The 26,269-nt window shown below is 44.1% G+C and overlaps 1 protein-coding gene across 1 annotated transcript in view; it reads right to left on the bottom strand.

Annotated features, from left to right (window-relative positions):
• Positions 1 to 9,010: 9,010 nt before the first annotated feature.
• The window catches only part of ACAD9 (acyl-CoA dehydrogenase family member 9), a 188,178-nt gene continuing 170,919 nt past the window's right edge, over positions 9,011 to 26,269 (bottom strand). Inside the window, exons 17-18 of the mRNA XM_063940592.1 lie at positions 15,809 to 15,881; positions 9,011 to 9,386 (exon numbers count right to left, since the gene is read on the bottom strand). Coding sequence (XP_063796662.1) covers positions 9,286 to 9,386; positions 15,809 to 15,881 — 174 coding nt within the window. The 3' untranslated portion in view covers positions 9,011 to 9,285. The remainder of the gene's footprint in view (positions 9,387 to 15,808; positions 15,882 to 26,269) is intronic.

The raw sequence follows: 26,269 nt of genomic DNA on the forward strand, positions 1-26,269 counted from the left end.
ATGTTTTTCGCTAATTTAGGATCTATTCCCCTGGAATCACTAGTGTCAACATAGGAATCAGAGTCCGTGTCGGTATCAGTTTGTACTATATGTGCAAATGACCTTTTATGTGACCCAGAGGGGTCCCCTGTGGATGAAAGAGCAGAACTATTAAAGATCACATCTTCCACGGATTTTCTCCAGGTTTCTGCATGAGACTCAGACTTATCTAATCTCTTACTGATATGATTTACACTATCACGTAATTCTTTAACCCATTCAGGCTCATGGTGTGCCGGCAGCGCCACCACATTACAACTCTGTATCCCTAAAATGGCTCCCTCAGGGGAAGAGCTCCCTGCCTCAGACATGTGACACACGTGCACAATCACACCACAGACACTCCGGGGCTTATAGGGGACAGACCCACAGTAAATCTGTCAGGAGGACACAGAAGGGACTTGCCAGTTCACAACTCAACGCCAATGTAAAAAATCGCTGTGTATCAACAGAGACCTTTAGCGCTTTAATATGCCAATTTAAGCACCACTTTTCACTCTGCCCCCTTAATATACACCCTGATACTTGATTCAGACATGGAGGAGGGCCAGCGTGTCTTCTCCCTGCAGCTTGTCTGGAGAAAATGGCGCTGAGCAGCGCTGGCTGACTGAGGAGGAAGCCCGCCCCCTGCAATGGCGCGTTTCCCCTCAGAAAACATGAGGTAATATTTATACTGGCGGGGGTGTAGGATTGTGCCACGGCCCAATATGCTATCTTTTTGCTAGTCAGAGTAGGTTTTCATGCTGCCCAGGGCGCCCTGCTATGCGCTGTGTATGGCTAGCATGTCCGCGCAGCGTTCCTGCTCGCTGTGCGGTACCTTGAGCCGTCACAATGACCGGAGGTCCCTCTTGCAGATCTCCGGTAATAATACTCACGCGTCTTCTGACTTCTGGCTCTCTTAGGGGTGTGACGGCGTGCTGTGGGAGTGAGCACATAGCCGCAGAGTGTGTTCAAAACCTTTCAGGAGCTAATGGTGTCCTGTCAGCAAGAAGTAGAGCCATGAAACTCTTTAGGAAGTTGGTTCCTACTTCTCTCCCCTAAGTCCCATGAAGCAGGGAGACTGTTGCCAGCAGTCTCCCTGAAAATAAAGAACCTAACAAAGTCTCTCTCAAACTCAGTAGAGCTCCATTAGAGTGCGAGCAGTCTGCCTGGGCACATTTTCTAAACTGAGGTCTGGAGGAGGGGCATAAAGGGAGGAGCCAGTTCACACTCTGGAAAAGTCTTAAAGTGCCCATGGTACTGAAGTGGACCCCAGGTCTCTCCATTGTAGCAGTGGAAAAATGTTCAACTACCAAAAGAGGGGGAAATAGATTTAGGCAGTTATGCCTGGGGGAGGCATCTTGGATTTTCAAGTTGGAAACTTTAGCCCCAAAGGGCCTAAATGAAGCATTGGACTACACTTGCCTGGATGATTGAACCTATTGTGTATATACATTTTGTGCATCATCATATCCTAACCAGTTCTACTTATTGATGTGAGAGAAGAGGGGTAGAATAGGTTATGCACACACTTGGACAAAGGGGTCCATGTTTGGGATTTGTCTACTAGTAGGAATATTCCCAGATCTAGGGGGGAGAAGAGGGGACTATTATATTGAGCATGGGGGTTATTCTACCATAAGCCTAGAGACGTATGTGTGTTTAGGTTTATCTATGTGTAACAAGCAATTATATACATGTAGAATACCTAGGACAACAAACAAATAATTGAAGTACTTAATAATTGTGTTACAGGTATTCCTACCTTATTGTTCACGCATTTATATGTTACGTAAAATTAAGTGTAAAAATATATTATCTTTAAGTACATTATGGTACCATATATAAAGGGATATAAAAATTAATATATACCCCGGAATTAAGGTGGAAATATATATATATGTATATGTCTAAACAGTGTTGGGAGATGTCTGCTTCGATTTTTTTATGAGACCAGGAGCAATATAGATCTTATATATGCTCTAAAATAGAGATAAATTGGAAACACGCATATACATGTATCTAATTGTGCCTAACATAGGTATTGAGATATTGGAAAAAAATAAAAATAAAAAATATATATGTATCTCTGTAAAATGTATTCAGTATGTATGCAGAGATTGAAACTATTATATGTTCTGTGTTTGTGTGAAACTGACAAATAAAAAAACCAGATGGATCTAATTAATTAATTGAGAATTGGAGCATTAAAAAGGTGATGGACCAGTTGGTCAGAAGTCTTGAGAAAGTCCCGATGCATTGTGGGACGAAACGCGTTGATAGCCACCTAACTACCTGCATCACCTGTATCGGATGTGCCATGGGCTATACAGATTACGCTGCTACCTGTTACTGCTACGGTGACCGTGGAAACAAACCCGTAGCAACTATTACATCCAGCCTCTTACTTCCCTTCCCGTTAATGTGCCATTCCGACCCGGAGCGGTGACGTCCTCACCACCAGAGAAAAGAGAGGAGATTACGGAGCACCCACAGCAGTAAATACATCCATCCTCATTTCCCCCTCTCGTTAGTGTGCCATCTCAATCCGTCGCGGTGATGTCCTCACCACCGGAGATGGGGGGAGATTATGAGACACCTAATTATCACCGCCAACTAATAGTGGGTGAGACGCCAGCACTAGCGGCAATTGGAGTGAGGTGGAGGTTACGATACAAACGGGGAGGAAATCTAACATCGCCCAGTGAGGGTAAGACTGACACGGTCACAAGTTTAATTCAATAGCCGGGACACCGGCTTTGTTTCAGTTATAAAGGAACAGAAACTATTTCACATTATCAAGCCCATGGACACCGTATGTTACTTTATCTAAATATCTATTGCAACAAGTATCAACTGTACTAGTAACAATAATAAAGTGATCGTTACATTGTTTTCACCTATTTTTATCCACCAGCAATCTCAGCAGTTCATTTATTTTATGCTTAAATTGGGTTATGTATTTTTAAAATAGTTAGAGACATGTCATGTTTATGTTTTTAATAAAATCAATTGTATGTTTATCTAAAGCAGAGGTCTCCTAGCATTTGTAAATGTGCAGTTTATTACACCATTGGTATTAAACAATTATACATTTTTATCCCAAGTGCAGTGCGTTTTTTTGTATTTTTTATGTAACTGCTTGAGACCATAAACCAGTCTCCAAGCACTTGCAGCTGGGAGAATTGTCATATAATTGATTTTTCTAAATTGATTATAAAAAGCGCCGGGAGGTGGTGTTAGAAACCACCAACAGTGTTGTAGTATGTCACTTAAATGGTCAGAATGTGGTAAGACTACTTTAGTAACCTTCTGACGTTTGAACTTATCAGGTGTCTTAGACGCAGTAGTGGGATCTACCTCATCATCAATTTGTAGAATCAGCTTAATAGCCTCCACTAGGTCAGGAACATCAACCTGAGTTGAAGGGTCCTCGTCAGAAGCGACTGTATCAGTATCTGACAGATCAGTATATTCCCCATCCTCATCAGACGAATTATCTGAAATATTAGTGGATTGTGAGGAGGAAGCGGCCCGCTTAGATAACAGACACAAACAGAGGATCAAAGCGGTATGATGTGACTGAAATACATTGTAAAAAACACAAAACAGTATTATACTGTATATATATATATATATATATATATATATATATACACATATATATATTTATATATATATATATATATACATATATATATATACATATATACATATACACATGTACAGTCCCAGAGATCCGGCTCTCCTTTAAAATGATTCCTGCACCGGGTGCCTCCGCAATAGGAAGAGATACACAAGCAGTGGGCATGGCACTCCTGGCGACTTGTGTCAATAAGAACTCTCAGGTAGGCAGAATATGAAGTACAACGTTTCAACGCCGGTTTATTAAAGGCATTTTCCATACCTGAGGAAAATGCCTTTAATAAACCGGCATTGAAACGTTGTACTTCATATTCTGCCTACCTGAGAGTTCTTATTGACACAAGTCGCCAGGAGTGCCATGCCCACTGCTTGTGTATATATATATATATATATATATATATATATAAGACCCTGACGCACCTAGCCCCCCAGGGTTCAGAATATAGCGACACCAATAGGTGTGATACACGAGAATGAAATCCACACAGCAGCTACAGGCACACTCAGTCACAGGTACAATGCAGAAGTTATTTCAGATAAACAATAAAGCTGCACTGGACCAGTAAGACTACATATATTATATATATATATACATACATATATATACATACATATATACACACACACACACACACACAGATATGACAATGCACAGTAAATGCTGGATGTATATCTCAGAATACTTGTAATAAATATTCAGGTAGAAGTACACTTGTTCTTAACTAACACTGTCTAAAATGACATGTAGAATACTTAAGTGACTGTAAATTCACAGCGCTGATGAGTGAGGCAGATTTACAGAGGAGACATTGCCCTGCAGTCCCGGAAATCATCCGCAACTACTTGTGTAAAGATGGCGCCAAAATCTCCGTCAGGGAGTGAGGGAGAGTGAAATGTAGCTCCAGGGCGGGGACACCAGCAGTAGATAGCACCCGGAGCTGGGGGAGGGGCTACAGGTCAGCGCCTTATTCCCTATGCTGGTCCTCACCACCGGGTACTGTGGAGCCTAAGTAAAACAGATTTTTTTTAAAATCCGACCTGTGCTCCCTGCCCTGGTGGATATAGTGGGGTCCCTGTGCAGTACAGTGTCCATGCCAGTATCGCGGTCCATCTCCTGGGACCGCGATTTACCAGCTGGTCCCACCTGGGGAACCCTCTTACCTCCTCCCTGATGTGCAGCCACGCAATCCTGGAGAGTAGCTGTGTGCCTGTGAACCGGTGCGTCTCCGCTGCAAGTACCCGGGAACCCGGTCGCGGGAGTACGTAGCGCTGCTGGGGAGGTGATGGAGCAGCAGCACAGCATGTCAGACTGACATAGGAAGTGCTGCTGCTGTTGAAGTCTTCTTAAAAGCTCTTTTCAGGGCTGCCTAGCGCAGCCCCCGTTAGGTGACCTGCTATGCAGGCACCATCTTACAAACTGAGCTCCAGTGTCCAGAGGCGGGGTTAAAGAGGAGGCTATGCAATGCATCCTGGGAACAGTCAAAGCTTTAGCCTGTTGGTGCCTCTGGATCAAGATCCAACTCTACACCCCGATGTATTCCCTGTGGAACAGTGTACCCCGCTGCAGAAATAACTATTAGTTCGTCAATTAAATACATGAAGTGAGGTCCTAAAAACGGTATTAACCGCATGCTTTAGTATATTCAATGGTATAGCATTCAAACATATTTTATATCAAACACAAAAAAAAAAAAGTGATGTAGTAAAAAGTTATTAATTAGCCTAAAAAGTTTTTTTTAGGTCTATGTCTATGTTCAGGCCATATAGATGTAAGGGCTTCAAATAAAAAATATCAATTTTGTTACAATTTTTATTACTTCGATTGTCATATACCCAACTCTCCAGTTTGTTTTTACTTTCTGGATTCCCAAGACTTTTAGTGATGACGGATCCTTACTGTGATGCACTGTGTGTGTGTAATCCTCTCTTGATGTTAAAGGTGTTCTGTTCCTTCTGTTTTGCATGTGATTTGTTCTCGCAGTTCATATTCTTTACTTGCTTGATTGGAGTTAAATTGTGTTGTTGGTCTTGTTACTTTTTTGTTTGTCATCTTACATGCAATGCATATACATGTACAACAAACATTCCAGAGTTTTACCAGCTTCCGAACTACATAGGGAATATAAAATCCTGCCCGGAAGACCAATTATATCTGGAATACAATCATTGACCTCAACCCTCTCCAAATATATTGACCATTTCCTGCAAGATTTAGGGGCCAATCCAGAGTTGATCTTAGATTAGCACTGTGCTGCGGTGGGAATGCCAGCACAGGGCAAGTCCATCCCGCAAGCCGGATCCAGACCCCCGCAGACATGTTAGAGCATCGCATGGCGGCGATGCTTTCGCATGTTTAGAGTAGCCCACTGCCTGCGCAGCCTAGCAGATGGCTACCCACTATGTTTTGGGTCACAGAGGCTGCGTGCAACGTCACACAGCCTGCCCCGCAAACAATACGGACACACCTGCGTTATCCAGAGCGCGACCCCCCCCTCCAATGCCTCCTCCTGCATCGCAACCGCCTCTGCCCGTCAATCAGGCAGAGGCAATCACACAAGTAAGATGCGGTTGCGTCTCACTGTGTGCGCACGCGCAGTGCAGCTGCTGTGCATGCACTCATTCCACCAGGCTTCAGCCTGTGACCGTTGCTGTAGCAGCGTCCAGGTCTGAAACTGCCCCTTAGTTGTGAGACAAAAGAGCTACCTAAAGGATACAATACACATACTATAAATAATAAAATAACTTCAATGGACAGACAACCCGATACTGTGTACGAGTGATGCAAAATCCCTATACACTTGCATCAAACACGATCTAGGATATACAGCTATCAGACTGTTCCATTCCTCAATGACAGACCTCCCAAATGAGCAAATACATTTCTTAATGGATGGGATTGTATTTTATATCCTAATTATTTTTGGTGTAATGAGGACTTTTTCAACCAAATAAAGGGTACTGCAATGGTTACTTCAGTCGCACCCTGTTATGGCAACTCATTCGTCACAAGCTGGGAAGAAGAAAATATCTGGACCAACAATCCATACAAAAACAACATAAAATCTTGGTGAAAGTATATAGACAACCTATTTTCATATGGGAAGGCTCCGAACTACAACTACAGGAAATCCTGGAATATATAAATAAAAACAACTATAGGCTAGAATTTACTTCAATGACAAGTAAAAATATGGTCATCTTTCTGGACCTAGAAATCTAACTTACAATACCATCCAAACCAGAACACAAACAAAAAGTGAGTGGAAAGAACACATTGGAAACAAAGTAGTAATCATAACTAACAATGGCTCCGGGACATCCCAAGTGGACAATTCAGAAGAGTGAGAAGAAATTGCTCAGATGTAGAAAGCTTTAGGAAACAAGCCAAAGATATGAAGAAAAAGTTTCAAGAAAAGGGGTATAATTAAAAACAACTGCAAGAAGAAAGAATATAATTATTTTTTTATAGAAAAACCTTGATTCAATACACACAAAACAAAAACAAAAAATACAGATTATCACCTCTCATTTGTAACACAATACAGCAGAAACAATACTTAAAACAATGCTGAAAAAACACTGGCGCATCCTAGGGCTTGACGACCAATTGGCCAAAATTCTTCCAAAACACCTGAAATAATTTATACAAGAGACGAAAATCTGAAACAAGATTTAACCAAAAGCTTGATTCCAATCGATAGGGAAAATGGACACACCAAGAACAAGGGAAATACTTTCAACAGTGCAATGCATGCAAGACGACGAACAAAATAGTAACAAGACCAACACCACAATTTACTGTAAGGCAAATCAAACAAGTAAAAATATGAACTGCGAGAACAAATTACATGCGAAACAGAAGGGGTGATTTATCTCCTGGAGTGCTCCTGTGGCCTCCAGTATGTAGGGCAAACTTACTGAACACTGAGAATAAAACTACCAGAACACCTTATAACATCAAGAGAGGATTACAAACACACAGTGTATCACAACACTATTCAGAGTATCACAATAAGGATACACAGAAAGTGAAAACAAACTGGAGAGGTGGGAATATGACAGCTGAACTAATAAAAAAATTAAACAAAATGGATTTTTTATTTGACGACGTTACACCCTTTCATAAAGAAGGGCTGTAAACATTACTGGATCCTATTAGGAGCAAAGTATTTTGGCATTGCATTCTAACATATACACTTGTAACAGCGCTCTGCCTTTTATTGTTACCATATAAACAGAAGCATACAAGTGAACTTTATTGCCAACATGAACACCGGATAAAAAACACTTATAACAACAAATAAGCAGGCACGTTCCCCGTACAAGGGTAAAATTCAATTTGATGCATAGCGGCCAATTACAGTAGCCGATTTCTGCTTGGACCTCCATAGGATGCAAACAGAAAACCAGCAAGATAGATACCATATCCTGCAAAGACGCCAGAAGCAGCTATGGCAGATGCTCACATCTTATTGAATCTGTCCAAAAGAATTTACTAAACAAACCGTCTCAACAGAGCTCTATCTGCAGGGTCCCTGCAATCTGTTTCTCTACCACCAAGGTAGAGACAAAGCCCAACATCTTCCTCAAATATCCAGTCACTAGAAGGATCCTAAACCACAAAAACAGGTGCCAAAACCCCTAGTCGGTGCTGTCCTAAAGAAATACTAGCAGGAAGAGATCTCATTTTAACCCAAATTTGTCAGGGTTGTGGAATTTAAATAACCATTTTGAGACAGACTGAGCACCTGCTTGTTGGGGGTCTGTCAGCTTGCCCTCATCTGTTTGGCACATTGCCAGAAGAGCTGGGGTAAACCAAAGGGGTTTCCTTGCAGAGAACAAATGTTCATGAATCACATTAGGAGGTGGATATCCTGGAGCCTGCCCCACGTTAACCCATAGTCTTTTTTAAAAAGGGAAAACTCCTAGGATGTCCAGTACTTCTGGCACATGTACTACCTATAGGGTGTAGTACGGTATGCCGGAGGCCGGGCAGCATACCGGCACCAGAATCCCGACCGACGACAGACAGACAGCTGGGCGAGTGGAAATGAGCCCCTTGCGGGCTCGTTGCGCTCGCCACGCTGCGGGCACGGTGGCGCGCCACACTATCTATTCTCCCTCCAGGGGGGTCGTGGACCCCCAAGAGGGAGAAAAGGTGTCGGTATGCCGGGTGTCGGAATTCTGGCGCCGGTATACTGTGCACCAGGATCCCAACAGCCAGCAACCTAAATACCACCCCTACCAATAGTGTATTGTATATGCAATATATGCGGTACCGGCAATAGGTCATGTTACATTGAAGGTTAGTGAAAACGTTTAACTGTATGACTCGTTGTAGACGGACTTCTTTTGATAATTAGTTTATTTATACAGAAGTGTGAATAGAATCTCAAGCTCTGGCTTTAAACAAACAGGATTTTATAAAACAACGTATGTTCATTATTTATAACAACTATGGTATTATAAACAGTAAAAAACAAGTAATGTGGTTTAATAAGCAATCATATAAAATGTATTACTGTATTAAAGTCTAGCAGCAAACCAGGCTGAAATTGTAAGCACTTCAGAATAAAGCTATGGAGTCCTCTTGCAGCATTTCACTCTAATTTGGCTCAGTTTTCAGAAGGTCCTGTCCAGAGGGTGGGAACATGTGTAGGCACGGTTCTCCAGGACATGTTTTGCTATTTTCCGAATACTGTCATCCTGATTTTCAGGACAATCTAAGCGAAAAAAGGAAGAAAAAAAAAAGTAATATTTTAGAGAGAGCTTGGTCATCACTCCAAGGGAGAGATTCAAATGTTTGAAAAGTCGGTTGGGTGTCTGTTTTTTCCTGTCTATTAGATAGGAAAAAACAGACTCCCAACGGACTTTTCAAACATTTGAATCTCCCCCCAAGAGTTAAGTCACTGATTGGACTGATCATAGAAAGCCACAGACTGGCTGCTAATGGAGTACAAGACATCAAAAAGCTAATTGACCATGGTGGTCATTCCGAGTTGTTCGCTCGGTAATTTTCTTCGCGTCGCAGCGATTTTCCGCTAACTGCGCATGCGCAATGTTCGCACTGCGACTGCGCCAAGTAAATTTGCTATGAAGATTGGTATTTTACTCACGGCATTACGAGGTTTTTTCGTCGTTCTGGAGATTGTGGTGTGATTGACAGGAAGTGGGTGTTTCTGGGCGGAAACTGGCCGTTTTATGGGAGTGTGTGTAAAAACGCTACCGTTTCTGGGAAAAACGCGGGAGTGGCAGGAGAAACGGAGGAGTGTCTGGGCGTACGCTGGGTGTGTTTGTGACGTCAAACCAGGAACGACAAGCACTGAACTGATCGCACTAGCAGAGTAAGTCTCGAGCTACTCAGAAACTGCACAGAGAAGTCTTTTCGCAATATTGCAAATCTTTCGTTCGCAATATTGCTAAGCTAAGATTCACTCCCAGTAGGCGGCGGCTTAGCGTGTGCAATGCTGCTAAAAGCAGCTTGCGAGCGAACAACTCGGAATGAGGGCCCATACACATAATACCAGGAAAAAGGACAAGTCAGTCATTTGATAATACTGTCTGTTTTTATATATATATATATATATATATATATATACATACATACACACACACACATATATACATACATACACACGTTATGGTAAGAACTTACTGTTGATAACGGTATTTCTCCTAAGTCCACAGGTTCCACAGGATAACAATGGGATATGATGGAGCGACAGCGGATTGGCACCAAACGATCACAAGCTTTCAATCCTCCCAGGATGCAACGGGCCTGTCCATATATATACCCGCCCACTGGCTCAGGCAAATCAGTTGTATTACAAAGCATTTAGGCAGGAGCATCATGTAGAGCCCTAATCAGGCGAGAAGAACACACATGCACACCCTTCCGTAAAAGAAGGAAGAGGTGTGAGTAGAAAAGATACTCAAATCAGGTGCGTCAGGATGGGATCCCTGTGGAACCTGTGGACTTAGGAGAAATACCATTATCAACGGTAAGTTCTTACCATAACGTATATTTCTCCGGCAGGGTCCACACGTTATCCACAGGATAACAATGGGATTTCCCATAGCAATTTAGTGGTGGGGAAGCTCCTGATTGGACAGGAGAACCTTTCGCACGAATTCAGCGTCATGAGAGGCAAAAGTATCCAAGAGATAATGTCTAATGAATGTGTTAATGGAAGACCATGTGGCTGCCTTACATATCTGTTCTATTGAAGCACCATTTTGTGCTGCCCATGAAGGACCTACCTTACGAGTAGAGTGAGCAGAGACATTATCCGGAACAAGGAGATCATCTCGAGAATATGCTTCTGAAACTGTCATTCGAAGCCATCTTGCCAGCGTCTGTTTAGTAGCAGGCCATCCTCTCTTGTGAAATCCGCAGAGAATGAAGAGAGAATCTGTCTTTCTAATGGCACTGGTATGATCCACGTAGATCCTTAATGCCCGGACTACGTCCAGCGACGCATCTCCCGCAGAAAGTCCCGATACCTGAAAAGACGGGACTACAATTTCTTCATTAAGGTGGAATTTAGACACCACCTTCGGAAGATAACCAGACCTAGTTCTGAGAACAGCTTTATCTGGATAAAAAGTCAGAAAAGGAGAACGACAAGACAGCGCTCCTAAATCTGACACTCTTCTAGCTGATGCCAAAGTCAGTAGAAAGAGAACTTTAGTTGTCAACCATTTAAGATCCACTTTATTAAGTGGTTCAAATGGAGCAACATGAAGGGCTTTCAGGACTAAATTTAAGTCCCAAGGAGGAACAAAGGGAGGTTGAATGCGCAGCATTCCCTGGAAGAAAGTACGCACATCCTGTAAATTGGCTATTTTATTTGGAACCATACAGTCAATGCTCAAGGAAGCCACCTTCAAACCTTTATCCATTCCCGCCTGAAGGAAATCTAAGACCCTAGAAATCTGGAAAGATTTCGGGTCCATATTTCTTTCACTGCACCAATGAATATAGGCCTGCCATATTTGGTGATAAATGCGAGCTGAGGAGGATTTCCTTGCTCTGAGTATTGTTTGAGTTACCTGTTGAGAGAATCCTCTTGACTTCAGGACAGAGGTTTCAAGAGCCATGCCGTCAACGATAGTCGATCCAGATGCCTGGGGTAACAAGGACCCTGCATTAGCAGATCTGGACATTGAGGGAGCAGAAGTTGAGTATCCATCGACATTCTCTGCAGATCTGTGTACCAATGCCTTCTGGGCCAAGCCGGAGCTATTATAATAATGGCACCCTTTGCTTCTTTTAATCTTCCTCACCACCCTGGGTAGCAGGATAATCGGAGGAAACAGATACGCCAGATGGAAATCCCATTTCACTGACAGGACGCCCACAACGATCGCTCTGGGATCCTATGTTCATGACCCTTATACGGGTACCCTTACACGGGATGCCATGAGAGCTATCTCTGGGAAACCCCACTTGTCTACTAGAGTCTGAAAGACTTCCGGATGTAGAGCCCATTCGTTTGCTTGACTGGTGTGTCGACTGAGAAAGTCTGCTTCCCAGTTTAGGACTCCCGGAACGAATACTGCGTACAATGCTTGAAGATGAAGTTCTGCCCATTTTAGTATGTGACTTACCTCCTTCATTGATGTTTGACTGCGCGTTCCTCCCTGATGGTTGAGGTACGCTACCGCCGTCACATTGTCCGAGCGGATCTGAACTGGTCTTCCATGAGTGTCCTTTGCCTGAATCAGTGCCATGTATATGGCCCGAAGTTCCAACAGATTTATTGGCAGGCAGCTTTCTTCTGTGGTCCATTGTCCCTGGAACCATAATCTTCCGGACACTGCTCCCCAGCCCTGAAGACTGGCATCTGTTGTCAGGATCCCCCAATCTGATATCCAAAAGGGTCTCCCCTTGTCTAGATGGGATGTTTGTAGCCACCAGGCTAATGACTTTCTTACCTTGTGTGAAAGTACCATAGTCTGTTTCTTTATTGTCTGATGTATTCCATTCCATCTGGCCAGAATCAGATGCTGCAGAGGTCTTGAGTGGAATTGTGCATACTCCACCATGTCGAATGTTGACACCATCAAACCCATCAGTCGCATCGCTGCGTGGATTGATATTGTTTGACTGTGTAACAACTCCTGAGTCCTTGACTGAACCTTGGCTATCTTGTCCCGAGGTAAAAATATTTTCTGCAGACTTGAATCCAGCACAGCCCCCAAGTGAGTCATCCGTTGTGACGGAACTAGAGACGATTTTGCCCAATTTATGAGCCATCCGTGCCTCTGCAGACATGTTATTGTCTGTTGGAGATGGTCCAGGGGCATTTCCTGTGATTGTGCCAGAATTAACAGGTCGTTGATGTATGGAAAAATTCTTATCCCCTGCTTGCGAAGATAAGCTGCCATAACCACCATGATCTTGGTAAATACTCTGGGTGCCGTGGCGATAGTGCCCATATCTATTGCTGCTTCTTCTTCCAAGAATATTGCAGCCTGTTTTATATGGGCTTTATTGGATTCTTGCTTTCTTGAAGGTGCTGAAAGACCGTCCTCCAGTACCTCTATCCACTGCTTTTGCCATCCAAGCTGAAGCCATGGCTGGCCTTATGACTGCCCCAGACAGAGAAAATATGGTTTTCAGAAAACCATCCACTCTCCTATCCGTGACATCATCCAATGACGTTGATGGCAAAGGCAATATAGATTTTCGCACTAATTGAATGACATGCGTATCTACTTTGGGAGCCATTTCCCATTTTAGACAGTCCCCAGCTGGAAAAGGATAATTGGAATCCCATTTTTTGGGAATTCTATATTTTTTACTGGGTGTAGCCCAAGCCTCTTCCATGATTTCCGTTAGCTGGTCTGACCCTGGAAACTCAGTCTTACCTGCTTTGGGCCGTTTAAATACAGGTGCCTTGGTTTTTAACACAGGCTCTGCTGAATCCTCTAAGGATAGAATGGCCTTTATTGCTCTAATTAACTCGGCTATATCCACTGAGCTGAGACCTTCTACTTGTTCTTCGTACGCCGAAGTAGAGTATATACAGCTTTCATCGTCCGATGAATCATCCTGTGTAGCCTGTGAAGTTGACGGTTTACTTACACTTGGTTTATAAGCTTGTCTCTTTGGAGAAGCTGGTGAGGGAAATGATATACCGTAAGTAGGGAGCTGCATGTATGGGTTATTAGTGTACCCCATTCCTGGTAGCGAAGCTGTAGGAATTACCCATTCAGCTATACTGGGACAAGGTCTGTGCAAACATCGCCCAAGGTGGATCTATCTGTACCTGACGTTGAACAGGGATCTGCCTTGTAATCTGCTGAAATGCAAAACAATTTGCACATAAACCATCCTGTACCAGATCCTGACAGGATAATACAGTTTTGCAAGACAAACATGATATGAGTGTTGGTGTTACTGTGAGTGTACCCTCGTCACCTTTGCCGCTCTTAGACATGATAATCAGCACTTTCACAGTGTACTACACAATTTGTGCCTGTAATCACTTTAACCTTCTAAAGTGATATCAATCTGACCCTACCCATGCACCAGCATTAAGGACCAGAAGAAACAACTGACAAACATATATTAAAGTCAGCAATCACACTAGCAGTCAGTCACATGTTATATATTAGTCATATGAGCACATTATCAACTACAAACACATTTTAAAGTATGTAGGAGTACATATTACTGAATTTTGTTTTATACAGATCTTAAAGTATTCAGACGCAATGCGAAGAAAACCACAGTAATGTACACAGACTCATATGCAAAAGGCACTTAAATTTAACTATTCATACTGACAAAAGTAGATAGAAATTTAGTGTTGTATAATCCATACTCAGAGTGGGATACAGGGAGACTCACCTCACTTCCAAGATCGATCAATACGTTAGCAAACGCCGAGTGGATCCAGACGCTACTAGTGTACACTGCCACTCCGGGAACTTTAAGTGGACACAGACGCACTGTGTATACAGACGCACCGGTCATACAGATGCCTGTACTGCGACCGGGGCTCCTCGCGGTAGCGCTTAGTGAACACAGACGCAGTGGCCTATGCTCCGACCGAGACCCCTCATGGTAGCGGCCTATGCTCCGACCGAGACCCCTCGTGGTAGCGTCTCCCGCCGCACTAAACAAAAAATCTGATTTTCCTGAGCCAGAGGGCGGGGATATATGGACGGGCCCATTGCATCCTGGGAGGACTGAAAGCTTATGATCATTTGGTGCCAATCCGCTGTCGCTCCATCATATCCCATTGTTACCCTGTGGACCCTGACGGAGAAAATATAAATAAATATATATATATCTATCTATATCTATCTATAAAAATAACCCTGGAACATGTAATACACAATAGGAAGTTACACTATCCATACATGAAATAAAAGGCATCTTTAGGATTTCTAAATCCTGCAATGTCACATGGAAGGAAAAAAACACCAGCCAGTGTCGATGGTAAGCAAATAAAAAATGTCATGTGATGGGCTCCCAGGGTGGGAGGGGAGACATTACTACTCTCAGAGGCATATACCAAACCTCACACAAATGGAAATGGGTACTATGCAGACTAGGAGTAAAGCACTCATTGATCTGTAGTATATTGCATCACCAACTGGTTACAAACAGAACAAGCTGGGATGTACAAGCTTTGTTTCATGCAGAAGTGTATCTACAGTAACAGGAAATTTATACCACTACTATTGGGCAGGTACAGAACCCTACCTCTTCCACTATCAAATACATAATCTGTGGTTTCCACCTTGCCTTCAATTCTCAACTCACATCATGGCTCCATCACATGGATCCCAGCTGTCGCTGACATAATAACATCAGTTGATCAACAGCACTGTACTCTGTGGGCATTCTAGTGATTGAAACCCTACAGTTATGCCAAGTGGGTAGACAAGATTCTTATATACTGTACTGAAAAATAAAAAAATTGTGTAAAAGAATAAAACAAATTCACACTGACTCTTTCTAAACGGAAAAAATCCAAACAAACTACCCTGTATGTTGTATGGGTTCTTTTATTTAATTTTACCATGCCTAAAACAGAAACCAGTCTGTGTGAGAGCATGGAATCAAATGCCCTTTTCCCCTTATCATGTTGTATATAAAGATCTCTCATTACACATCATTGTCTCTTACGTTTTCCCAGCTGACTCATCATAAAGGCGTTACTGAAGTACGCCTGGGAGCAGAACAGGTTTGCAATCAGCACCTAGAACAATGAGAATAACAGATTAGCCCGCATGTCAAATAGTGAATGAATAGTCGTTTTAGCACTCATATCATCTGCCAGACACACAAGAGGAGCTCCTATATGATAGAATAATTGACAGAATGCAGGAGTGTATTATGCAAGCAACACTTGCACAGACTGGGTATTTCAGCATAACAGTTGTAGTAGAAAGAGAAAAATATTTCAATATGGAACATTTTCTATTAGAGGATCACTTTTAAATACTGTTTATAGGCAAAAGTTATTTTGCATTGAGAACAGTGTTCCAGTTCTTATATAAGGTCTATACATCTTCCAGAGTAAACATATTTTCAGACTGAAAAGTAGCTTAATATATATATATATATATATATATTTAGTTAAAAAAAAAATACAAAAGTTTATATATATATATATATATATATATATATATATAGCAAGTGGAAGAACTGCGGCACTCGTGATCGATGCTGTTTATTGGATCAAGTCCATCATAAAAATGCCATGTGAAGCCGACGTTTCGGTGCCATGCACCGTTTTCAAGGCAGGCATGAACAAGTGGACAAACAAACAATACATATGAATTACACTCTGACTGATCTCCCCGGTTCCATAGTAGTGATCTCTATCTTAGAACATATGTTTAACGCTTATCTTTGTGTCTGTTTTTTGTTCACTACAGGATTATGTTTTTGTTTTGTATGTAGGCACCCGCGGTGAGGGCCGGGGAGATCAGTCAGAGGTATCCTGCAGTTGGCCCGGCAAACAGACGCGTCGCTAGGGCAACGGGACGCGTTGCTAAGGTAACCAAAGCGGATGCCGTCTGACGTCACCGGACGTGACGCACCCGCGGCTGTAGCTGGCGGAAGCGCACGCCGGACCCGGCTCTCCCGTGGCGGTGACTTTTCTCCTATTTAGGTGAGTGTAATTCATATGTATTGTTTGTTTGTCCACTTGTTCATGCCTGCCTTGAAAACGGTGCATGGCACCGAAACGTCGGCTTCACATGGCATTTTTATGATGGACTTGATCCAATAAACAGCACCTTTACCTTCATCGATCACGAGTGCCGCAGTTCTTCCACTTGCTTTACAATACTTCACTGAAGGCACCGCACATGATCTATATCAGCGACGAGTGACGGTTCATTTCTGCATATATATATATATATATATATATATATATATATATATATATATATATATATTTATTAATTTTCTTCATATCTACAGTAAGTCGTTTTTCTGTATAAGATCCAAAAATCAACTAACTTGAAATATCTCATCTTTTCTGTGCCTTGTGCAGTGGTATTTATATACCGTAGTTATTTACATACTGGGGCTCATTTTTGCTTAGCAAAGACATTTATATGCTGTGCACTAGAACACAAAACATGTACTCAAAATAACCTTACAATTTTTTGTTGCATCTTCAACTTACGCCACTTTATGGATGAAGAAGTGATAGGGAAGACGGTGGGGGCAGAGTACAGGGAGGGGATAAATGCAGACAAAGCTGTCATGGCTGGAGGTGCTGGTAGTCTGGTGAAAATATACTCTATGATGAAGAATATCTAGTCACTTCTGATAGCGATGATAGTACATAGTTCATTCATTAACATCACAACTATATTGTGGCAACTGCATTAAATATAGTCCCTGAGGAAAGTTATAATGTATGATTAAATCGGACGTCATAGTCTAAAATGTCCTGGTTTTGACAATAAAGGGGAAATGTATAAAGCCTTCTAAAGAGTGGAGAAGTTGTTCATAGCAACCAATCAGCTCTTGTCTATCATTTCATAGAATGTACTTTAGTAATGCTAGCTATAGTACAAGCCAGATTTATCTGCAACAAACTGCCCGCTATCCACATCCTCTTCATTTAACATTCTCTTACACTTCTTGCGATCACCGAAACCTGGCTCTCCTCCTCTGATACCTCTTCCCCTGTTGCCCTCTCCTTTTGGGGCTTCTCTTTCACCCGACGACTACCAAGGTGGAAGAGCGGGCATCCTGTTATCCCCAACTGCACCTTTCGTGTCACCCCCCCTCCCTCTTCTAGCTCTGCCTTTTTTTCTCCACTTTTGAGGTCCACTCTTATCAGTCTCTTCTACCCCATTCATCTCAGTGGTGCCATCATCTACCATCGCCCCGGACCCATCCTCTTCATTCCTCAACAATTTCGCAGCCTGGTGTCCCCACTTCCTCTCCTCTGACATCCCTACTGACATCACTAACCCAGTATCCACCAATCTTCTTACTCTTTTCCTCTTCTTTTGGCCATTCTCAGTGGACCTCCACCTCTACCATCTTGAACACTACTTTGATCTGGTCTTCACCCATCTTTGTGCTCTCTCTGACTTCTCCAACTCTCCCTTACCACCATCTACTTTCCGTCACTCTCTCAAGTCCTCCATCTGACTACACCTAAATCTAGTGTTACCAGAAGCCAGTGACTTTCAACACTCTCCTTCGCACCCTCCTCCTCCCCTCCATCTTCTCTCGTCACTGACTTTGCACGGTCCTCTTCCAAAATGGAGGCTGCCAGTCATGAAATTTCCCATCTCCGCTCCGACTCCCCTTCCTCTCACCCTTAACCCTTGTTCTCCTTCTGCCCCACCCCAGACGTCGAAGTTCACTCACTCATCTTTTCCTCTCTCCCCCACCCTTTCTGCCCCCTGGATACCATACCCTCTCACCTCTTCCACTTCCTCATTCCCACTGCCTGCTCTCACCTTGCTTACCTCTTCAGCTTTCCACTGGCATCTTTCCAGCGCCTTTCAAACATTCTCTTGTCTCACCTATTCTTAAGAAACCCATCCTTGATTCATCCTCACCCTAAAGCTATGGCCCCATTTATCTTCTCCCATTACCCTCCAAATTACTAAAAGCAGCTTGTCTACAACCATCTCACCAGCTATCTCTCTGACAACTCCATCCTTGATCCTCTCCAATCTGGTTTTTGCCCTCTTCACTACACTAAAACCGACAGTCGTCTGCTTCTGGATGTCAAAGTGCTCTATGAAGCTCAACATGGACAAAATTGAACTCGTCGTCTGCCCCCTAATCTCTCTATCACTGCTGACAACACCATAGTTTCCCCTGTAACCCAACTCCGCTGCCATAGTGTCACTCTTGATTCCTCCCTCTATATAGCCCCCCACATTCAATCTCTTGCTCAATCCTGTCAGGTCCAGCTCTGCAATATTGCTCAGATTAGACCGTTCTTCTCCCACGATACTACTAAACTTATTGTTCACTCACTGATAATTTTTCAGCTAGACCACTGCAACTTTCTCCTTAATGGCCTCCCTGCTCCCATCTCACTCCCCTCCAATCTGTTCTCAACGCTGCAGCTAGATTTATCTTTGCTGCAGCGCAACATCCACCACTCTAATCTGCCAAAATCTGCACTTCCCCTACAGAATCCTCTTCAAACCCCTCACCCTCACATACAAGGCACAATCTAATTCCACTGCTCCCTACATTTCCAGCCTCATCCAAATTAATCAGAGCCATGAAGTGGTTTTCTTGTTGTGCATTTCATTGCGATTAAGACACACATTTCAGTGAAAAAAAACCAATCAGCACAACTGCAGCAATAGTGTATGAGGGCATATTTGTACGTGTAAATTAATCTTAGCACTTGTGAAGGTGAGTGTTACCTTTTACATGTCAAATATATCTATGCAGGGGCTGAGTATCCCTTATCCACAGTTTTGGGTCCTCTACTGAGATAATGACATATGTATTATATATATATATATATATATATACACTAGGTGCTTCATCGCGCCCTACAGGCGCTCTTCACACCGTCGCAAGGGGCTACGCCCCCTTAACCCTTACATGCCTATCTGGGGTTCAATATTTGTATTATATGGAGTATTACCTGCATTCCTTTGTTAGTGGTTAAATATTGCACAATGAAAGGGCGTGCGTTGGTGAAGGAGGCGCAGCCCCTTGTGACGCCGTGAATAGCACCTGCAGGGCATGATGTACAGAATGTAGCGGGTGCGGGGGGGGGGGACTGCGGATGGGGGAGGGTGTCTGTAGATGCTGCGGGTGGAGGGGCGGGCCAGGACAGGGGCGACAGGGCCAGGACAGATATGACAGGGACAGGATAGGGGTGACAGGACCAGGGTAGGGGCGGCAGGACCAGGACAGAGGTGACAAGGCCAGGATACGGTTGACAGGGCAAGCACAGGGGTAACAGGGCCAGGATAAGGGTGACAGGGCCAGGATAAGGGTGACAGGGCCAGGATAAGGGTGACAGGGCCAGGATAAGGGTGACAGGGCCAGGATAAGGGTGACAGGGCAAGGCCAGGATAGGGGTAACAGGGCCAGGATAAGGGTGACAGGGCCAGGATAGGGGTAACAGGGCCAGGATAAGGGTGACAGGGCCAGGATATGGGTGACAGGGCCAGGATATGGGTGACAGGGCCAGGATATGGGTGACAGGGCCAGGATATGGGTGACAGGGCCAGGATATGGGTGACAGGGCCAGGATATGGGTGACAGGGACATGACAGAACACAGGGCACGGGAGAGATTGGTATTAGGGACAGAACAGTGGTGACAGACAGATGTGTCTTACCGGAGTCACTGCTGCTGGCTGCTGCTCTTCCACTCCAGCCTGTTGGGATCTGCTGCTGGTGGAGACTTGGCATGGCTGACTCTCAGGCTGGAGTCCTGCTTCCTCTGCCCATCCGCATCCCCCCCCCCACTCCTCAGTCACATACCGCGGACCTTGTGCGGCTGCCGGGCACTGTGGTAAGGGGAGACTGGGAGTGACTGGTTAGCCCCCAGGAGACGCTGCGGCTGGAGGGAGGAGGGGGTCGGAGCCTGCAAGCAGCGCGGACTTCTGCAGCGCTACCCACCGGCTAAAGTGTATGAAGGAGCTGGGTGCACCTCACTGCGGGTGGCAGCGCAGCAGCTAGCAGTGGGGTTGCCGGGGCTGGAGATAACAGAGGCAGTACGGAACCTGCACAGCGTCAGGTGCCCCACAAAACTGCAGCTAAGAAGCGTGGAGTGTGCCAGAAAGTGACGCTCCTCCGTGCCAGAGAGCCCCTGCTGAGTATGCTGATGTGGGGGGGTCAAGCACACAGTGAGCCGGTGCCCGTCTGTCTGTACGGCATACCCCCTCACACACCCCCATACCTCCCAACTGTCCCGATTTTCGCGGGACAGTCCCATTTTTGGGGGTCTGTCCTGCTGTCCCACCAGCGGGCCGCAGTGTCGGGGGGGGGATGGGGCAGTTGGGAAGCTCCTGTACTCGCTGTTCTGCTTAGCAGAGCAGCGGTGAATAGACTATTTAGTGGAGACAGAGGGAGAGGGGGCATCAGGGGGTACGGAATAAGAGGGGTGCTCCGGCAGCAGAGCCGGATTAAGGGGGGGCCCAGGGGGTACATACTGCGGGCCCCACAGTTTTAGGGGGCACCCCGGCTGGAGTAGCTCTGTCCCAGCTCTGAAGCTCCCCTGTCCTGCCAGCAACAGCCTCCCTGCTTTCTTCTGCCTGTGCGGGTGTGTAGGGGGGAGCGACCACCCCCTCTGGATTTACCCCTAGCTGAGGGGCCAAAATCCCATTAAAAAAAAAAAACCAGTCACCGGAATTTGCAAAAGGGGGCATGGCCACGTGTCCATGATTAGGCCACGCCCCCAAACCCACAGCAGGCACAGCAATGAGATAGGCCCCAGTCTCAAGTGCCCTGGCCCCCCCGGACTCATAATCCACCCCTGGGGGCATGCCAGCAGCTCACAGAGCGCTGGGCATGCCCCCTCACTGACGAAAACGGTGGCGTGGCTCACAATCGTGGGTGCTCCCGCGAAGCCACGCCCCCCTTTTTACCGTGCGTGTGTCCCTCCTTCTGCCTTAAGAAAGTTGGGAGGTATGCACCCCTGCCTGTGATATGCCCATACCATCTGCTTCTGCTCCTAGTCTCCTATAGATTTGCCCAGATCTGTGACTCATTTGACTAACTCCGCCCAGTGTTGTGACTCCGCCCAGCGTTAGCAAATGAAGCACAAAGTCACAGATCTGGGCTATTATATAGGAGATTATATATATATATATATATATATATATATATATATATATATATATAACCAACTGCAGGTGCGGCACTCCGTGCGACGAAATCAACGGGACACTTACTTCAAGGTGGTGACAACGTTTCAATGCGGTTTATTCGTGCATTTTCATCAGGTCAGATAACAAACAAGTAACAAGTGCTTACCTAAATAGTGTGTATGCCGGACGCCATATCCGCACTTCCGGATCCCAGACACGCGTCTGGTCCGTCGGCGCTCACCAGTGACGTCACTACTCGCTGCCGGTAGTCATGGAGACAACAACAGAAACAAAACAAAACAAAAAAACTTGTACATATGTGCATAGTGCCTGTCATCAAAACACCATAGTTCAACTAGAGACTATGCACGGACATGATCAGTGCAGGTCTGGAGCTATAATACACAATCTAATCTAATATGGCACTAGCATACATGACACATCTCTACACTGCATGAATAACATACATGCTATCTATAAAAATACAATGCAGAATATCTTAGAGATGTATTAACGAAATGCTTACTAATCACAGGGGCTGATGGTATAGTCTTATGTAAATGTAGTCGAGGACTACCCCAAAATTACAGTTCCTATTGTGAGTAGTAATGGGTTAGTAAGCGTATAATATCATATCATATCTAACGCAAGGATATACCCGGAGGCAATAATATGTCACAGAAAAAGCGCTACATTAATGAAGAAGTGGTTATAAAAATGCATTTAAACCCAGATGCTCATTCAACCCTCTGGGATGTAATGTCCCCAGTCGGTGTATCCATCTTGTTTCTAGCTGAAGCAATTGCATACCCCTATCACCACCCCGGGTTAGGGGGGGAACATGATCTACCATGCGGTAACGCAACGATACCAAAGGGTGTCGAGCTAAGGCAAAGTGCCTGGCAACTGGTTGGTCGCTCGTACCTTTAGCAATAGCTGCCTTAATGGTCGAGCGATGAGCTGCCATCCTTTCTTTAAACATTCTAATGGTTTTGCCTATATAGGACATGCCGCATGGGCACAGAAGCTGGTAGATTACAAATTTGGATGAACAGGTCAAGGTGTAGTTAATGGTCAACATTCTACCTGTGAGTGGGTGAGGGAAGTTATTGCCACTCAACATGTATTGGCATGTAACACAAGTGCATCTGATACAGCCTTTAGAGTTAGCCTGCATCAACACCCTGGGGTTGGGCGCAATATCAGCTTTCACAAGCATATCCCTGATGTTCCGTCTTCTAGTGTAGCATGGCATAAGTCTGGTCTGGCCTAAATTCAATTCTTTGTCAGACTGGACAATATTCCACAGTTTCTTAGAAATTTGGTTAATGCCACTACTAGCAGGGCTAAATTGCCCAACCCAGGGCAAGATGTTAGTGGATACAGTGTTTGCTGGTTTAGTTAATAGTAAACTGGACCTATCTATGGCCAAGGCCTTAGCTTTGGCCTGTTGAAGTAACAATCTTGGGTAGCCCCTAGCTAAAAATTTGCTGATCATCTTATTCATTTGGATCTCAGCTAGTGCAGGGTCAGATGTAATGCGTCGGACTCTGAGTAGCTGGGAAAAAGGTAAACCTTGCTTAAGAGGTGTGGGATGAAAGCTAGAATAGTGCAGTAGGTTATTCCTATCCGTCGGTTTCGTAAAAACCGAAGTGTGGATTTCACCATCTCTTATAGAGATCTCCACATCCAAGTAGTTGACAGACTCAGTGCTAAGATTGTACGTCAATTTGACTGGGTGGTTCCGACTATTATGTGTCTCTAGTACCTGTACTAGTTTAGACTGTGAGCCCTTCCACAAAATTAATAAGTCGTCAATGTAGCGACAGTACATGACGATATCTGATGTAATAACAGGGTCCTCAAAGAATATCTCCTGTTCTACTTTGAACATATATATGTTCGAGTACGATGGGGCCACTGGGGACCCCATCGCACACCCTGTCTGTTGTAAATAGATCTTCCGATCAAACATAAAGAAATTCCTGGTAAGGGTTAACTGGAGAAGGTCCAGACATAGTTGTAGGTCTGGTCCTTTGAATTCGGGGTGGCCCTGTAGAAATTCACGGGCTGACTCAATACCCACCTCGTGGGGGATTATGGTGTATAAGCTCTGTACGTCAATGCTACACAGGACAATTTCATTGTCAAATTTATTCAGCATTTGTAGTTTACGAAGCAAACTACTAGTGTCAAGAAGGTATCTAGGATGTGACTGAATACAGGGTTGGAAAATGGCGTCCAAGAATAGGGCTACAGGCTGAAACAGAGATTTGTTGGCCGATATAATCGGCCTGCCCGGAGGCTTAACCAGACTTTTATGAATTTTGGGGGTGGTGTACAACAATGGTATAACTGGGTATTTAGGTAATAATGCATTGCTAAGCTCTACTGAAATGATACCCATATCAACAGCACCTTTAAGCATATTGGCTAATTCATTAGAAAATGCAATAGTAGGATCTTCAGATAGCAATTTATAAACAGATACATCATCAAGTTGCCTTAAGATTTCTGCTCTGTAATCATTTATGTCCTGCAACACTATAGCTCCACCCTTGTCAGCAGGCCTGCAGATGAGATTAGGGCAAGTGGATAAGCGCTCCAGGGCCAATCTCTCATTTTTAGTCAAATTGTTCCTAGGTTGAGCTAATGAGGTAATATGTTGATATATATATATATATATATTTATGTCACTATCTCAGTACGGGACCCAAAAATTTGGGATTTTGAATTTTGGATAAGGGATAGTCAACCTGTATAATAACTCTCTAAGGTACAGTATGTACCATCTCTTGCATGCAAATAGGGAGTTTGGGAGAGTGCCACAGGTCAATGGCTCCCACTGCTAGAGAGATGGGACAGATCCTAGCTGGAGAGGAGGAGGACCTGCAAGGGCAGGTGGTACCGAGTGGGAGGGTGGGAGGAGATTTGATGGGAACGAGCAACAGTGGTATTGGGCATAGCAGTGGATGAAGGGGAATGTGGGCAAAACTTAGGTGACCCAGCACATGACCATGTCTTTTTATTAGTGTGTATTTGTATGATAAGGGAAATTATAGTATTTGCTACTTTGGATTTATTAATGAGACATTATTAAGTCATGTATACCTGAGCGTATTACCCTATTTATGCACAACATAATGTATGGACATGTGTTTATGTGTTTTATGTACCAACACACATCTCACACATGTATGCTTTGGATGAAGGCTGCGCTGGCCGCTTGGTGTTTTTATATGTATATGCGGGGATGCTGCCAGTGAGGGTTGGGTGGATCCACACATATAACATTTGCATATGCCACACTTTAAGGCGTACACACACACACAAACACATAAAAAGGTATGCCCGGAGTAAGTTCTACTATTTATGAGCAATATGTAATCGACTCTACATTAGTATTCAGGTGCTCTGGCATGCATAAAGCAATGCAGGAGAAAAAGATATACATTCATCTAACCACTGTACTGTGAGAAGAGAATCCCACAGTATGGTTTGGGGAAGTGGTTATGGGAAAAGGACAAAACCAATATTTCTTTGATTGCAGAAAAAAGACTGAAGTTCATAGAATCATATATGACAATTATACATTAATAGTTTGGTCTTTACATTAGAACAGTGGTTCCCAAACTTTTCGGTACACTCCCCCTTATGCTGCATACACACGGTGTGATTCTGCCTATGTGGCAGATTTGCACTATGCGATTTCCTTTGGTCACCCCAGAGCCAAAATCCTCCGGTATTGACTATACACACAGTGCGATTTTTTGCTATAGTCAATTTAGACTATACAATGTACCAGACTGTACACTTTCTAGTCAAAATTGACCTGCCTGCACAGTCTATTTCTACTTGCAATGCCGATCACGTGGGAGCAAGCATCGCCATCACAAGCTGTATACAGACGCTGCAATATGCACTATGTTTACTACCGATATGTACCATACAGTTCACATCGGTAGTTAAAATCGCACCATATCTATGCTCCCTTAGTTCCATTAACTTCCAGTGCCCCCGACTCATTCAGCAGATAACATAAAACAGTAACAATTCATTTAATACAGGTCAAAACCCAATATACCCCACCCACCCACCCAAAAGGAGTGGTATTGTCTACCGTGAGAACCACTGCATTAGATAACTAAAGAAAAAATATTGTGCCTTTAGTAGACAACTGATTAGCTACAGGAGAATAGAACACTTCACTAATGTGCCATAAAGACAGATAAGTAATCTAATACAAATATAACTGAACGGGAAATAATCTGAAGCAGACAAGCAGCACTAAAATATGACTTGCCCCGTAATACCAC

Source organism: Pseudophryne corroboree, chromosome 9, assembly GCF_028390025.1.
Source record: "Pseudophryne corroboree isolate aPseCor3 chromosome 9, aPseCor3.hap2, whole genome shotgun sequence".
In the NCBI taxonomy this organism is placed as follows: Eukaryota; Metazoa; Chordata; class Amphibia; order Anura; family Myobatrachidae; genus Pseudophryne; species Pseudophryne corroboree.